The following is a 17,118-nucleotide window of genomic DNA, read 5'->3' on the forward strand; positions in this document are numbered from 1 at the left end:
CAGGCCCTTATTTTATCTGGTAACCTCTAAAGGTTTTGACCATTATATTCAGTACCCGATTTCATGTCTTAATGATTAAGTTTTCCACATGTTTTCATCAATTTGTTTAACCAGCCAACCCAACTAGCTCCAACTATACATCATTCTCGGTTGATGCGACGACATTTCATGCTACAACTACTGTCACATCTGGTCTCATTAATGACATGGAGGTACAAGGTAATCGATTTGTGCGTACTCCATCATCAATTGCTGTCATTGTTATGTTTTATTGTCTAATGTCCTGATCGACATCAGATGTGGTCTTGAATAACACCCAAGAAACAAAGCAAAAAACCGACGAAGAACTCAAGAGAGATCGTAGAAATGCCCTACGGAGAGCTGCTTATAGGAGGAAAAAGGATAAGCTTATCCATGATGAAAACATACGTCCACTTTCGTTATCAGGTAAAACATGATCTATATTTTCACCATGACTTACATATCTTGTTTTGCTGCTCATAGCTAAATATTCTTATAGCCACCATCATGCTCGATGCGTACAGTTTAATGCTGCATATTAATGCACCATCATGGTTTTTTTTCCTATAGACGTCTTAAATAATATTGGTTCTAACTATGTTTTAAAATCATTACGAAACCAGACAACCCTAATAGCTCCAGCTATATAGAATTCGAGGGTGACGCAGCAACATTTCCCCATTCAACATTAGACGCGTCTGTTGTCACTCATGACAATGATCTAGCTAGGAGGCAACGTGATAATGAGCGGAAAAGAAATTTAACAAACGCGCAAAGGGAGCAAATAAACGCACAGAGGCGTGCAGATTATCAGCGGAATAAGGACAAGGTATCTGTTGATGTCAGAGAAACAGTGAATGAAAAAGTACGAGGAAAGCGAATGCAACGTCGCAAAAGCATGTCAGTGATTGAGAAGGGGGAGTCAAGTGCTCAGAGGAAGGCCAATTATGCCAGAAGAAAAAACACCCCATGCAACGAATCCATCGCGCTCCCACGTCCAGACCTAGCAAACTCAACCTCTGAATGTCCCACTTTAATCTGCCGCGCATCATCCGTCTCTCGGGTCGCCGAAGATGATTCATCTGATGGTGACCCTCCGACGAACAAGACGAATTACATTGTTGGTATCGAAGGTATGAAATTGCTAATGTCACTTTCTTCTGCTCATTATCAACAACCATCTTCTAACATGATGTTATCTACTGTGACATTCGCAACGACGAATGTCCAGAGGACATCGAATTTTTACAAAGCGGCGTCGTGGGCGATGAGCCGACAGCAGCCGAATTGATGGATGAGGAGTACTACATGTTTCGCAACGAAGGTATGGTCAGATATGAAGTAGGACGGCGTGCATCTATATTGTAGTTAATTATTTTTTTGTAATTTTTGTTTTGAACGTTATGTTTCAACAAATGCTTGTAGGGTCCGATCATGACAACATGGATGATGACGAGGAAGGGAGCATGTCGTCTGCTATACCTAGCGAGGTTGATCCATTAGAATTTGTTTACACAAACATCCCCGACACCACTCACATCCTGAAGCTCGACGCAAACTGCAAACACTGCAAGGCCAAAAAGTTTGTCTCTGAGACCGACGGGTTCTGCTGTCGCAATGGCCAGATCGAACTTAAACAACCGGAGCCAATCCCAGAGCTGATGAGGCTATGGTCAAGCATGGATGCAGATTCTAGACATTTTCGGGAGAACATACGGTTCTTCAACGGGCATTTCGCCTTCACAACCCTTGGCGTCAGCCTTGATGAGAACTACACAAACATGAAGTCTGGGGTGTACACATTCCGTGCGCACGGCTCCATCTACCACAATGTGCATTCGTTCGGGCCTAGCTCCCGTCCAGAACATCTGCAGTTGTACTTCTATGATGACGACCCAACCATAACTCATCTAAGGTGGCCACCAAGCAATTAGACCAGGATGTCGTGAAGAAGTTAGTAGACATGCTCAAAGAAAACCCGTACTCCCAGCAATTTAGGAGTTTGGGTGCACACAAGGACAACCTCGATGATTATAGGATAGACCTAAACACCGATAAGAGGCTTGACCAAAGAAGATATAATAGACCGTTGTCATCTGAGGTCGCTGCAATTTGGGTTGAGGGCAACGACCTAGCAAAAAGGTTTGACCGGAGGATAACACTTTGTGGTAACAACAACGAAAGGCATAGTATACGTGTGACCTCCGGACCATATGACCCGTTGTCTTATCCCCTATTCTATCCAAGGGGGGAGCTAGGTTGGCATCCAAAGCTACTTAAACGTAATGTAACGGAGGAGGTTGTACTACATTCTCAACTGGTCCATGATGATGATGAGGATGCAGGTATGCCGTCTGTGTCCCATTTTGCTACAAATAATATCTTATTTCTCGAATATATCCTCATTTTGATGGTACTCAATCATGTGCAGAGGGCAACAGCAGGTTGTGCGTCTCTGTCAGAGACTACTACTGTTACATGCTGCAGACACGGCCTGGAATCTTCAATCCCATACTCTGTGGAGCACGCCTCTTGCAGCAATGGGCGGTCGACATGTACGTCAAGATTGAAAGTTGTCGGTTGAGGTGGTACAGGAAAAACCAGACGCAGATTCGTGCCGACTTGTATAAAGGAGTTGTTGGTGCAATCACATCGGGGGAGACGCGAGCAAGCGCTGTTGGGGTAAGAATAGTGCTCCCTGGAACATACCCTGGTGGCGACCGCGACATCAAGAAGAGGCATATGGATGCCATGGCAATTGTCCATACATACGGGAAGCCTGACATCTTCTTGACCATGACTTGCAATCCTAAATGGGAAGAGATAACGAATGAGTTGTTGCCTGGTCAGACGGCGCAAGACCGACCTGATATTGTGGCTCGCGTGTTCTACGGCAAGCTAGAGGCTATGAAGGACATGTTGTTCAAGAAGCATATCCTGGGTGTTGTTGTCGCATATGTATACGTAGTCGAGTTCCAAAAAAGGGGCCTCCCCCACGCACATTTTTTGTTGATCATGGACTCTAAATATAAGCTTCTCGTCCCGGAGCAGTATGACCGACTCATTTCCGCAGAGCTCCCAGACAAGCATAAGTATCCGGAATTGTATGCTATGGTGGTAAAACATATGATGCACGGACCATGCGGTGCTCTCAACCCGAAGAATGTTTGCATGCAAGAAAACAGATGCAAGTGCAGATACCCACGGCCGTTCAATGAAAACACATCACAGGGGAAGGACTCGTACCCAATTTATCGGCGTAGAGACGATGGAAGGCGTGCTAAGGTCCGAGGGAAGATGTTGGACAACAGATGGGTTGTGCCTTATAACCCATACCTGCTGCGGATGTTTAATTGCCACATCAACGTTGAGGTATGCTCCAGCATAAAGGCCGTCAAATATCTTTACAAGGGCCATGATAAGGCTTCTTTCAGCATCGACCATCCCGACGCCGATGGTAACACTGATGAGATCAAGAGATACGTTGATGCAAGGTGGATCACCCCTCCGGAGGCTATGTGGAGGATATTTGGCTTTCCACTTTGCGCCAATTACCCACCTGTCTTGCAGTTGCCTCTTCATCTCCCGAATATGCACAGGGTCGCATTCAATGCGCATGCTGACTTGAAGAATGTTGTCGCCTCCGAAAATAATTCAAAATCCATGTTAACGGAGTATTTCAAGGCTAACCAGGAACACCCTCGGGCTAGGCATATATTGTACAAGGATTTTCCCGGAAGCTTCACGTGGCAGAAGAAAAAGAAGTTTTGGAAGCCGCGGGTCGAGCGTTTTCAAATAGGTCGCATCGTGTCTGCCAATCCTGCCGAGGGTGACCGATACTACCTGCGTGTGTTGCTAAACCATGTTACGGGCAAAACATCCTTCGACGACTTGCTCACCGTGGACGGCGTTCTATGTGGGAGCTTTAGAGAAGCTGCTGAAAGGTTGGGACTCATCGAGGCAGACAACACGCTCGACAACTGTCTTACTGAGGCTGAGCAGTGGGCGATGCCATGTTCTCTTAGGAGGCTCTTCGCAACCATCTTGGTGCACTGCGAGCCAGGCGACGTGCGTGGTTTATGGGATAGGCACCTCGATCCTATGTCAGATGACTATCGTCGATCACGCACGTCCCCTATCGAGGTGGAGCAGATGGTGTTGGTTGACATTAGGGGTATGTTGCAGTCCATGGGTAAAGACATTGTTGATTTCGCTCTTCCAAGCATAGATGATGCGTTTGACCCAACCGAGGGTGAGGCAAGAGAGGTCATCGAGGAATCAACTGTTGAGTTTGACGTGGATGATACTAAATTTGCATCTTCCCTGAACTTGGAGCAGAGGGCCGCATACGACGAGATACTAGCGGCTGTTGAACGCGGTGATGGGGGTGTATTCTTTGTTGATGGCCCTGGAGGTACAGGGAAGACCTTTCTATACAGGGCGATGCTTGCCAAGGTGAGGAGCGATGGCAATATTGGTATCGCTACCGCGACGTCGGGCGTCGCCGCTTCTATCATGCCTGGCGGCAGGACTGCCCACTCGAGGTTCAAGATCCCATTGAGTTGCGATGATGGAGCCTCGTGCAGCTTCACGAAGCAGAGTGGGACCGCCAAGCTGCTTAGGATGGCCTCATTGATAATATGGGACGAGGCCAGCATGACGAAACGACAAGCGGTCGAGGCATTGGACAATAGCATGCGCGACATCATGGGAATACGCGACCGACCCTTTGGAGGAAAGACTGTTGTTTTTGGCGGGGACTTTAGGCAGGTGCTTCCGGTCGTCAGAAGGGGGTCGCGGGGCCAGATAATTGATGCAACCCTACGAAGTTCTCATCTATGGAAGGGTATGCGGCAGCTTCGGCTCATCACCAACATGAGGGCTCATAATGACACGTGGTTTGCAAATTACTTGCTAAGGGTCGACAATGGCACTGAGGAAGTCAACGATCAAGGCAACATACTACTCCCTGAAGACATTTGTCTGCCGTCTACAGGCGAGGTTGACGACCTGGAGAAGCTTATTCACCATGTGTTTCCGAGTCTAGATGACAACATGTCTGATTCAAATTACATGACATCTCGAGCAATCCTTTCCACGACAAATGACAATGTCGACAAGATAAACATCCGCATGATAGAGCATTTTCAGGGAGATGAAGTAATATACCATAGCTTTGACAGTGCGGAGGACGACCCATATGGCTACTACGCTCAGGAGTTTCTGAATGGATTGACTCCTAACGGTCTTCCTCCGCATGCACTCAAGCTAAAGCTGAACTGCCCTGTCATACTTCTAAGGAACATTGATCCAGCAAATGGATTGTGTAACGGCACTAGGCTTGTTGTTAGAGGTTTTGAGAGGAACACCATTGATGCAGAAATCGTGATTGGACAACACGCTGGCAGGAGGGTCTTCCTTCCTCGAATACCTCTCTGCCCATCTGAAAACGACATGTTTCCGTTCAAGTTTAAGAGGAAGCAATTTCCTATAAGGCTTAGCTTTGCTATGACCATTAACAAGGCTCAAGGGCAGACAATCCCGATTGTTGGTGTCTACCTACCCAATCCCGTGTTTTCTCATGGTCAACTCTATGTTGCTTTGTCTCGAGCCACCGCAAAGAGAAACATAAAGATACTCATTCAGAAGGAGAAGCCGAAGGAGAAGTCCAACAAGCAAAAGGACAATCCAAAGAAGCGAAAAAGACCGACCGTGTCATTACTAACCTCGATGAAGAACATCGTCTACAAGGAAGTCCTTACAGGCTGAAGTCCGGTCTTAATAGACCGGCAGGTTATGTAATGACACAACATTTACTCTTGTGATGGTCAAGATTTATTGTAATTCGTTTTTTTACATATATCTTTTTTATTTGGTATTTTGATAGTTGGAGGTATACTCCATTTAGTTGAGCTACTAACTGCATTTCAATAATCAGCCGTCATGTTGGCACCATCATCGCTGTTATATCTTTTCTACTATCGCAATGTTTCTGGCAGTGTACATGTCACCCACCGTAGTATTTCATGTGTAATATGTGATTCAGATATAATGATTGGCCTGAAAAATACCTGGAACATGCAATGAAACTTTTGTGTTACGGCAAGTGATCATATCCATTGTTATTATTTTGATATTTTGATAATATGGTTGAATGTAAATTTATTGGTGTCCTTATTATCCCTGTATTATTCTGATAGGTCAGAAGTATAGGATTATGATTGGTCTGAATTATAAGACCAACACACGCAGAAGGGAAGTTTGTGTAGCTTTTCAAGATATATTTTGCATATGTACATCTAATAGATAATAAAATGGTAGCCTGCGTACTTGCAAATATGTTCAAATGCCCGTGCGACTCTGGAGAATGTGACAATGCACGTGTCTGATCGCTGAAGTGTGCAATCTTTGGAAAAAAGATTGATTACTTGTATTTTCACGCGTCTGAACTAATTATTTATCAGTTCAGTTCAAGTTTCATTTTTATTTTTTGCATTGGTTCATGTACCTTCATGAGTTTACTGCGGATCTGAAAGAGTTCTAACCTAAAAAATTGTACAAGGCTGCATTAATCTAGGACCTGGCGAGGATTGGTTCAGAGAGCAAGCATCGTTCTGCAATATCTTAAGGACGCTGGTTGGGCTGAGGGTGGTCGACTTATAGGTTGCACCCAGCCAAGACGATTGGCTGTGCAGGTATCAACTGTTTAAATGTTCATCAAAATGTGTATCCTTCTCTAGATGCCATGTAATACTAGGTTTCTCTTTTTACCTTCTGATCAGAGCATGCACCAGATTATTCTTTTGGGTACATCCCTAGCAACTAGCATGGCGAGTAAGGATCTTAGCTAATTATCTAGAGCAAGCTTCTGTATTACTTATGGATATTCTGGTGCAACATGAATCAAACCCGGGCAACATGAATCTAAGAAATAAATTATTAGAGATAGATAACTCCTAAAAGATAAGCTTGGAGGACTTTCGCAGAGCTCCCAGCCATGAAGATTTATCCAGCTTTCCCTTTGTGACCTAGCCGTTTGTGACAGGGTTGCCATGTGGTAGTGGCCATAGTGCCCAAAAGTGTGTCTGTAACAGGAGACTTCATCCTGCAAAATTATTCATGTGCTCCGGCAGTGATTTCTGTGCTCCGGCAGTGATTTCTGACATCCTATACGGAGCAGTCAGCTGATAGAACCATATCTGTACTAATTAGAAGATGGTAGCTGAACATTTTGTTTACTGCATTGGTATTACTAATTTCCATATGTTTGAATTTTTTTACAAGGTAGGGGTTGCGTTCTATTTTACATTTGTTGTCAATGTATTTTTTATGTAATACTATGTCACTACTATATAACACTGATTTTTAGCGTAGATATCCATGAAGCCAGCCTCATGACACTTGACGAAACACGTGCGTACGTCAATGGTGTTGTTCAAGCTAGGAACAATGGAGGCTAGAAGTATCTGTGTACACAAGTGCACAATTTGTCTTAGATATAAAAATGTATGAACGCTTTGCATGCAACATTTTGTTGCCAATTGTCACATTATGAAGTGTTCGCTTATGTCTTGGAGGTTTAATAATATGTGATATTCAATAAAAAAATCTATTTAACAGTGTCGTCATATTTCGGAGCCATATACTGTGAAGTTCTGAACTATATATTTGACTAATATATATTTGATGACCAAACTGTCAATAATGGACTTCAAATGGTAACCTGTCTACTCTCATTTGAGCTACACGTATGAATCTCTCTCAGTGTAGGTTCAAATTTTTTAATATACAGTGCAGCGCAAAAAGGAAAATACGTTTACCTTGACAGATGCTATCGCATGCTATCATGCATTATGACATTCCAAAGATAATATAATTAATTTTGTACATGGAATCAAGGATTGCCGTATGCCCGTGCGTTGTGTTTCTTTCTACACACGGAAACAATAGTTCTTCAAGTGGCGCGGGCTTTTTGATCGTGGTGAGGAGGACAAAAACAGAAGAAGAAAAAACGTTGTGTTTCTTTATATTTCTCGGACGCCCGTGTTTGACGTATATTTGGGAAATAAATTAATTGTTTCTTTCTATATATATGGAGGCAAAGTTTGGAAAGGAGACATAAATTAGGAAATATATAATCCGGCGTTGATACATTTGCCGGGTGGAGCATGCAACCAAAATAATTTTATTCCATGTTTTCCTATAGTTTTTGTTATGGAATATTGTAACTACGGAAGGATATGGGCCACCTTCCGAGTACATGCCCACGATTCCTCCCGGCCAGGATATGTCAATTAGAACTATAATTATCCTTAAAGTCATTTCCTTCCAAAACGTTATAGTGTCCAATCTCCCGGTCCGGCCTACCATACGTTCAATGGGTTTCCCAGTGTGGCCATTAATATTCCCTTAATCGGATTTGTTTATAAGGAAAGTTAAATTATGCTTCTTCCGATCGGGAAAGGGAGACATATATAATAGATATATAATCCGGCGTATATTTATTTGCCCAGTGGAGTATGCAAGAAAAACATATGCTTGTCCTTTTATTAGCAAGGATTTGTAATGAAACATGCACGGATGGAATGATAAGGGGCACCTTCCAATCCATACAACATGCTAATGCGTCACCAACCTGGTGCCGGACGATTCCCCTCCGACACTCATATATATGGTCCGGCTGTGAGTCCACCGTTGTCCACTGCCCCCTCGCTCGCTCGTCCTGGTGCTAAGACGACTTTCTGCCCGTGCCAATGGCTGCAATGCCGATTTTTGATGGAGTGAACGACGCAGTCGAGTACATATACAACTACGTCATGCTTTCCTCAGTCGAGGAGCAGTTAGAGTTTGTTCTGGCAGCCCCAAACTCTATCTATAATTTATTTGCAATTGTTAGCTGCAGATCAGTACCATTATATTATGCATTATCGGCTTCTTATTTTAAACCCGAGTAAAAATCTGTTCTTTCACCTAATCCACGTCGATGAGTTGGTCACGTTCATAAGTTGTTGCATGCATGCACTGGTTAGGATCATGCGATCCTTTCTAAGTCCATAAGGTTCTTAAGATCTAATGTAGTGGTTGCAAAAATCTGGTCATGCGCTAATATTATCCTTTTACATTACGCCATGTTAGTACCATCCACAGCACGTTATTTTAAACTACAAATTTTCTATGAACTGTAGTATATTGCAACGGGTCCTGGTGCATGATACATGTACCATCTATAGATTTTATCATAACTGTAATAGGAACAAGTTGCAACCGAACATATCATAATAGATTTGGTTATCTTACGAAATAGTACTTATGTCCTCAAATGACACTACAACTCCAATTTTTAGGTACATACATTTCAGACCTTTCTAAAGTTTTGAAAAAAATATACTATTGTTTGCCCACACATTGAAGTACAATATTTTTATGATACCCTGATTTTATCATGCCGGTTTGTTTGCAGCACAATATGGATAAGGAGCCCTCGTCCATTCGTGATCGAGTTAAGTCTACGGACTATCCAAGACACCATGCGAGGTGATACATGGGTCAATCCGAGCTGCTTCGATCTTGCAGTGTGTAAGCTTAGTAGCGACGCGATACAAAGGAACGCAGGAACAGACTTTGTTGGCTCCACGCATATGTTTGATTTGCAATTCCATGGCCTAGCACGGGTGCTGAGTCAGACTGGCTTATGCCAAGCTGAACGCACCAACTTGTTGATTAACAATGTCATTGTACGGCCTTTGCCGAAATACAACGTGCTCATGACCCCGTCCATGGTAAGGATTTTCCTTCTTAAAAGTTGGTGTGTATACTATCTGTTCACCATTAACTTTGTATACCTATTGCAGTACCTATTGCCGTTGTATTTGGTGGATTCCTCCTACGGCCTCCTTGCAGTTAATATTGAAAATAGGAGGACTCTCCTGATTAATCATTCTAACGAGTCATTCCTAGGCTCAGAGGACTTTCATGACAAGGAACTTAAGAAGGAAGCTCTGATAGTTCTGAAAGAATTTGGCAGTGTATTGCAACAGGAGAGGCCTGGTTTGAATCCCCAACTCGTGGATTGGCCACAAGATCATACCTATATTACAGCCCCGTGGTAATAGTTTTAATTGGTCATGCACAATACAGCCTCACTGGTATAGGTTCTAACATATGGAGTTTTTTTTGTCACAGCCTAGACTTTGGATTCAAACTCTTACAGGAGATGGCTCACCAAGATGATACTCTCGGGCATAACATTTCCAGGACTTCGGTAGGTGCATATATAACAAGTTTCTCTCTTCCATATCATTGTTGAATATAAATTTATGTTCTTCCACTCACATAGGTTTGTTGTGCAATTCATTCTTCAACAATTTATTCCCTACATATATATATATATATATATATATATATATATATATATATATATATATATATATATATAACAATTCATTTTTTTATGTTTTCTAGGATTCAATACAGCTCAGAAAGAACTTGCTGGTCCAGATGCTGACGATCAAAGGCAATGAAGCAGCTGGAAACATCCCAGCTGAAATTACAGCGGCCTTGAGGTTTTTGGACGAATGACTATGGACTGATGCATATTGAAATGTCGCAGATATAATAAGCCAATAGAGCTTTGTTAGGGATCAAATATCAGATTTATCCTTTTGGCAATATGAATAATGTATTGGATTATATATATGTAGGGAATAAATGCTTCGATGGCACCCTCTAGCTTCGTATTCGCTTCAACGTTGTCTGCTTGTTTTGGTTCTATCTATATAATTTGGCTTGTATGTATATTTTGTACTATAATACCTGTGCGGTCAGGAGCAGGTTTGTTGCTCCCGGTGAACCGGAGGCATTTTGAAGGTAATAATCTTTTTGAATGCCCGTGCTGATCAGATGATCAGATGACATTTTCAATATTTTTAAAGTTTAAAGAGTGATTGATGGTGGCATCCACTAGCTATGTTGGTTGTATATCTATCTTTCCTTCTATCTAAATTTTATGGTTGTAGACCAGACAGTTTGGACCAGGTTTGCTCCAGGTGAACCTAAGTACTTTTGTGTTGGACCATGGCAGGTTCACAACGTACTCAAAGTCCGGCAGGTGATGTTTTCAGACATTCCGTGCCTCGCATCATATACTACCTCGTATAGTATAACTCCATCCTATACGAGGTTTTCTTCATCGGAAATAATCAGCTAGAGAATAGTCAACAAACATATGACGGTCATACAGGCACCATATACTACCTCGTATAGTATAACTCCATCCATACACGCACTGTTATACTATACGAGGTTTTCTTCGTCCGAAATAATCACATTCCAGCTAGAGAATAGTCAATAAACATATGACGGTCATACGGCACGTACCTTGCATATATTCTTAAATTTTGAAGTTGTCCTTGATCTTGCTCTCTCGCTGTTGCCTTTAATTCCAGCTAGCGAATAAACGCTGATTATCTTTTATGTGCTCCTGAATAGAGTAACAAAAATGAGAGAGGAATAGTTTTTCTTATTGATCAGTACCTACAGTAAAAAAGTAAAACCACGGTAACAGTAGATATGTTAGTGTGCAGGCTGTGAATTTTAATGAGTTGCATACAAATCAATGATAACTTCATAATTTAATGAGTTACATACACCGCGGGTGCCTTGGTGTAAAATACGTCCTCAAACCCGTTGCAAGTTGTGAGCAAGTTAGCTAAATTCCTCAGCGTGCCACTGACTGAAGAGGAGGATAGAGCTCTGGTGTTGCTAAAGAGGTGGTGAGACTCTCCAGTTTTGAGACACTTACCAGCCTATAATCTGGCATTTGAAAACTACGGTCTTTTGTAAAGAAAACAAATTAAGTAACCATTTGATCTCAACACATTTTGCCCGTACACTTTTGCAGGATCTTCAGCAAGTAGGGGTGATGAAAATTAGATAAAGAATGTTTTGTTTAGGTTTGGCCCCCTCAGACTTGTCCATCAACATTCTAAAACCATCAACCTTGGGGGTCTTATCTGAGGTTAAGTGGTTTCAAAGATGACAGTGGCCTTGTATTTGACTCAGGCCGGGCTAAGTGGTTTCAAAGGGTTCTTGGTGGGCTGGTTGCTGTTGTACTCACAATATCACAGACCCCCACACATATATAATCCCAGGCTTGCATATCCGGTGCAGTGATTGTTCGACATAAACTTGCGAGTACAGGAACCTACTACTACTAAGCTACTATACTAATCAAGTCACATTTTGTTCAATTTGCTACCATGTAGTTGTGTAGAGGATGTACCTGGCTGGGCAAAGTCGCTCGAGTCTGCTCTGTCTCACCATCAAAAATCACCACCGTGGCCGTGTCTTGGCCATCGGGGATACGTCTTCGCCCTGGCCCTTCCTGTGAGGCCGGGTCACGGCTCCTCGATACATCAGCGAGGAGGATATCAGGTCATGGAAGCAAAAAGGAAGAATTTTCTTCAAGTTGCTACCATGTAGAGGATATACCTAGCTGGGCAAATTCGCAGGAGTCTGCTCTGTCATAGATGGGCTGCAGCAGTTCCACGCCCCCTTGTGACCTACGGCCGCTCGTACTCAGTCGATGTCGACCTTGCAAAAGATCGATGATGCATTAGGTGCATTTGTGTTTTGATTGTGCAAACAACAAAATCCGAAGGCTGTTAATTGCCATCTTTCAGAAACAAAACATTTAAGATTGTTTGTTTGTTAATTTAACTTGATTTATAGTACATGTTGAACTAATTAAATACACATAAAATATATAGAAAGTTCATGTTTACCTCTTCAAATTGAACAATATTAAAAAAAGAATAAATATTTAAATAGACAAAAGATATTTCGTTTTTATATGGGAAAATTTTAGAAGAACAAACAAGTAACTTAGTGGCATGCAATCAATGATAAGTTGTTTATTTAATTAATACAACAATTTAATTATTTAGTAAGTTCTGATTTCTGACATATTTTCTAATTTATTAAGAGGTGTGCGTTTCATGAAAAAAGGAAAGATATCTGCACCATACATAAGTACATATCTGAAAAAGGAAAGATATCTGTCAGATACATAAGAATATATCTGAAAAAAGGAAAGATATCTGCTACCCAGCCTTCCCCTGCATGGCCTACCTATATATGTTAACCTCATGTGCCATCCCTCATCCCCCTCCTTACTCTCCCTTCCCCCATCACAGATATCAAAGGATCAAAATACCCAGACTTGGAGGGCAAATTCCCGAGGAGTACCTTCTGTAAGCAAGGGGCATCAAGAAGGCGAGTTCCTCTAGGTATGCAAATTTCTAGATCTTCCTCTTCTGTAAAAGGGTAACAGTTATTATATTAGGATCATGTTTGGTCAGGCATACCATCAAATTCCGAAAAAAAACACCAGTGGAGATAGTGCCATCTTATAAAAAGATCATAGAATACAATTGACTGTAGATCTAATCAAGCAGTCCTATTAGGTGGGCTGCAACTGAATACAAACAGTTCTTTCAGATATTATAGGCTAATAGTCTATTCTGGACATCGCACGTGTGTCATACACCTAACTTTTGAAGTCATGATCATAGTTGACTGCCTAACTTTTTAATGAAATCTCATATATATATTTGAGCCAGAAAAACAAACAAATAACTTATTAAGTGTTTCAACATGCCAGAAAACAAACAAATATAATAGGACTGCTTGAAGATATATATCATCAGAGTCATAATATTAAGTCATTACATGTAATAGAAATTGCTTGAGGACAAAGTGCTTCGATGGAATAGTCTAAAATTATTCACAATGGATATGTAATACTCTAATACTAACTATATCAAGATAGAGCAAGTAATACAATGAATATAACAAATTGAGGACAGTGTCAAAGCACAACATCTGGACAAGCAAGCAATAAAAGCAAAGTTGGGCAGGAAGATCTGTTGCTGTATGATGCAGTACGTAGAAGGTTGCATAGTTAAATTAAAATAAACTACCACTGGTTTTGAATAGAAAAACTGTACATAAGTCAAGGGGAGTAATTGTATATGACATAAATAAAAGAATATATAAGGAATACAGATTCAGGCATAAGTTCCAGGTAAGCATGGTACAAAGTACAGAAAACAACATAATATGCTGCTCATAAAATTATATACAATTTACCTGCTTTCCAATTCTTTGTGAACTGTTCTCTTTCTCTTGAAGTACTTTTTGAACTCTTTGTACAACAGCTCTAGCATTTTCAATCTCCATGCGTGCATTAGTTCGTTCTTCGTCAACAATTCTCCTAGCATCTTCAGAAGCCTGTGAACGATATAGAAAGAGTGATTTGTGAAAATGAAAAAATGGGAATATACCAAGATTAAGCATGCTTTACTCACAAATCATTGCCAGCATGTTATAAAAAATACTAAAACGACGCGCCAATCCAAGAGGAATTGGAACATGCTTTACTCACAAATCATTGCCAGCATGTTATTTTCTTAACCATGGTAAGAAAATCAGGCAGAACTCCTAAAAATTTGCTGTTCAACAAACCATCGGCAGGCCCCTGAAAATTTGCTGTGCATTTGCAAGGAAAGAACACCATTTCAAATTTGTAGTACTGTTTGATAGTCTGTTTCAGAAGTCCCAACAAAGGCAAAACTTCAGCTTGGCTTGCTTAATCATGGCAGATAATTTACATTTAAAAACGACGGAACTAAGTTTTCCTCCAAAGCCAGTAGCAAGCAGGGAAAATACACATGACATTTGATAGTACATTGTAAACAGAGAACACAGAATGGATCATGGTACTAAAATGTGCTTACAAAGGTCCATAGAATAAAGATACTTCCAAAGTACGAGGATCAACTCACCAGTTTCAGTGAAGTCGCTATTCTCGTGACCTCGGTTTTCTGCTGAAGCAACTCATTTTCTCTTTTGGACAGCTGAACTGCTAAAATATCCACCTATAGAAAGTGTCAAACTATTAAAGTGCTCACAAACAAAGGGATGATTTAGGCATATATATTTAGCTGGAGACTTCTTTTAAGAAACCATATTGGTTAGTTTAGAACACTTGCAGCGTCATTAAAGATACTCTAAAAACGCACTGAGGAACATTTGCAAAAGTGGGAACTGAGAGAATTATGTCTCAATTAAGCTTTGCAAATCATCAACAAAATCCCAATTTGATGCTACTTTCATAGAGGAACTAAAGAGAAAGCATGCTTGGTTACTAGCAACAACATTCCATAGAAGATCCACAACAAAGCATACTCTTTGATTCAGATTCGTTGCTCCCATCCTCTTTCCGCACCTCCTTCTTCTCCTTCGGGAAGTCTGAACCATTAAGGGCCGAATCATCAATACAACCACCAACTAAGCAGATGATTTCTCATATTACATTCTTGAAAGGAAAACACACTCTCTAAAGAATAAACGCGACACCCATTTTTGTTCCATTTTATAATATGAATTGCCTGTTTTTATATTCAAATGTCATATCTGGATGTAGTATGGTTAAAAATTTGCATATGCTACCTGATTAGTTAGTGTAGGCATGAGAGTCATGCACTTCTTGTTCCAGTTTAGCTCTTGAGAAGCACATACCACTGAATCCCTCTTCAATAATAACTCCTCCAACTTCCTTTCTTTTATGAAGATAATGTATCATCTTTCAAAAAGATACTGCATCATGTGAACTCTTGGATCCACTCACAACCAGAAGGGGCCGCAATTTAGAGCAGAATAATACTCAGTTAAATCAGATTTTCTAACAAAGCCCTTTAACAGAACAAAATATGGACAGTCTTGAAAAGGAATATTCATGGTGATATCTCAGTGAGGCGATGCACCTGGCGACTAACCGAATTGACGGGGAGGAGCATACGGCAGGGTCAGGGAGAGAGAGATTACCTGGACCTGGACGATCGCGCGGGAGAGGGTGGAGAGGCTCATCTTGGCGATGGCGAGGGAACCAGGAGGATGGAGGGACCCAGCGTCGCCGGTGAGCATGCCGACCTCGAGCGCCTCCTCGAGCACTTCGGGGCCGGATTGGAAGGAACAGGGTAGAGTAGGGCGTGCAAGTCCCGAGCCTCTGCGTCCGCATCCAACGGCGCCTAGCACTGGCGCGAGCATGCCGAGCTCGAGGACCTCCTCGGCCACTTCTGTGATCTGATTCGAAGGGGAGGGGCGGCCTGCTAGGGAGCGGCGACGCTGGTGAAGAAGGGGAGGGTAGCCTGACCAGGGAGCGCCGGCGGTGGTGACGAAGGGGAGGGGGCGACCTGACCAGGGAGCGCTGGTTGTGGTGGAGAGAATGGGGAACGGAGGAGATTGTGAGGCAGTGGTGGGGAATTATCCAGAGAAGAATGTGAGGCGGCAGTGGAGAGGATGACTGACGTTTTTTTTTTGAGAAATCTGACGTTTTTTCCTTAATACTACTACCTAGACTACTGTACTAGGTAGTGACGGGGGAGAGATTGTGATTGATCACGGCGTTGTCCGATCCAAAAAAGAAATGGTCTTCTTTTTATCGGCCGATTCACCTCACATTGTTCTAATAAAATCCATTATTTTTATAGTCATAATCATTTGATGCTTTAAAAGGTTTCCTGTATAAATAATATCTATAAAAGTTGAAAAAAATACTGGTAAAAAACACATTTGATATATCTGAATTTTAGTTGAGGAAATGAGTATGAGTAAATAAATTCAAACACGAGCCAAAGGCTTTGATGTTTTCTTGATTATTAAGAAGATTGTCAGGCCCCGCGCTACTACTAACTAATTGGGAATTAAAATAAATAAATTTCATCCATGGTTGCTGCTACTGGGCGTCATTACTATTTTTTCAGATATTATATATGATTATATTATGCAGTAGAAAACATCATTTATATTTCATCATATATATTTCATCGTAGATACAAAGTGATGGGTTCCGACATATGCACTGATGTAACGATGACAGACCGCACTGAAACACCACGAGAAGAGGTGCATATAGCTAACCTTCCTCTGTATGTATATTATACATGAAAACACGAAAGGTCTATTTTTATATTTTTGTTTTTTCAGAATATAGGAGACATGGATATGGACTTTGGAGATGCACGGAAAGAATCCATT

General features: G+C 41.6%; 1 protein-coding gene and 1 long non-coding RNA gene across 2 annotated transcripts; both read left to right on the forward strand.

Moving 5' to 3' along the window:
* The first annotated feature begins 919 nt into the window (after positions 1-919).
* On the forward strand, positions 920-5,790 carry LOC123494912 (uncharacterized). Its single transcript, XM_073506450.1, has 6 exons — positions 920-1,154; positions 1,253-1,345; positions 1,447-1,853; positions 1,937-2,163; positions 2,269-2,366; positions 2,453-5,790. The coding sequence occupies exons 1-6, from the start codon at positions 920-922 to the stop codon at positions 5,788-5,790; spliced, it is 4,398 nt and encodes a 1,465-aa protein (XP_073362551.1).
* Positions 5,791-6,642: 852 nt separating this feature from the next.
* Positions 6,643-7,633, forward strand: LOC120965329 (uncharacterized). Its single transcript, XR_005758077.3, has 2 exons — positions 6,643-6,716; positions 7,396-7,633. It is a non-coding gene; the product is annotated as an uncharacterized lncRNA (long non-coding RNA).
* The last annotated feature ends 9,485 nt before the right edge of the window (positions 7,634-17,118 follow it).

Source organism: Aegilops tauschii, chromosome 1 (genome assembly GCF_002575655.3).
Source record: "Aegilops tauschii subsp. strangulata cultivar AL8/78 chromosome 1, Aet v6.0, whole genome shotgun sequence".
In the NCBI taxonomy this organism is placed as follows: Eukaryota; Viridiplantae; Streptophyta; class Magnoliopsida; order Poales; family Poaceae; genus Aegilops; species Aegilops tauschii.

Bases quoted from the DNA above. Each gene is read 5' to 3' on its own strand.
- LOC123494912 (XM_073506450.1), top strand. From the start codon at position 920: ATGTCAGTGATTGAGAAGGGGGAGTCAAGTGCTCAGAGGAAGGCCAAT. The intron at 1,155-1,252 runs GTATGAAATTGC...ACGAATGTCCAG, and splicing joins TTACATTGTTGGTATCGAAG to AGGACATCGAATTTTTACAA. The intron at 2,164-2,268 runs GTTTGACCGGAG...ATTCTATCCAAG, and splicing joins GGCAACGACCTAGCAAAAAG to GGGGGAGCTAGGTTGGCATC.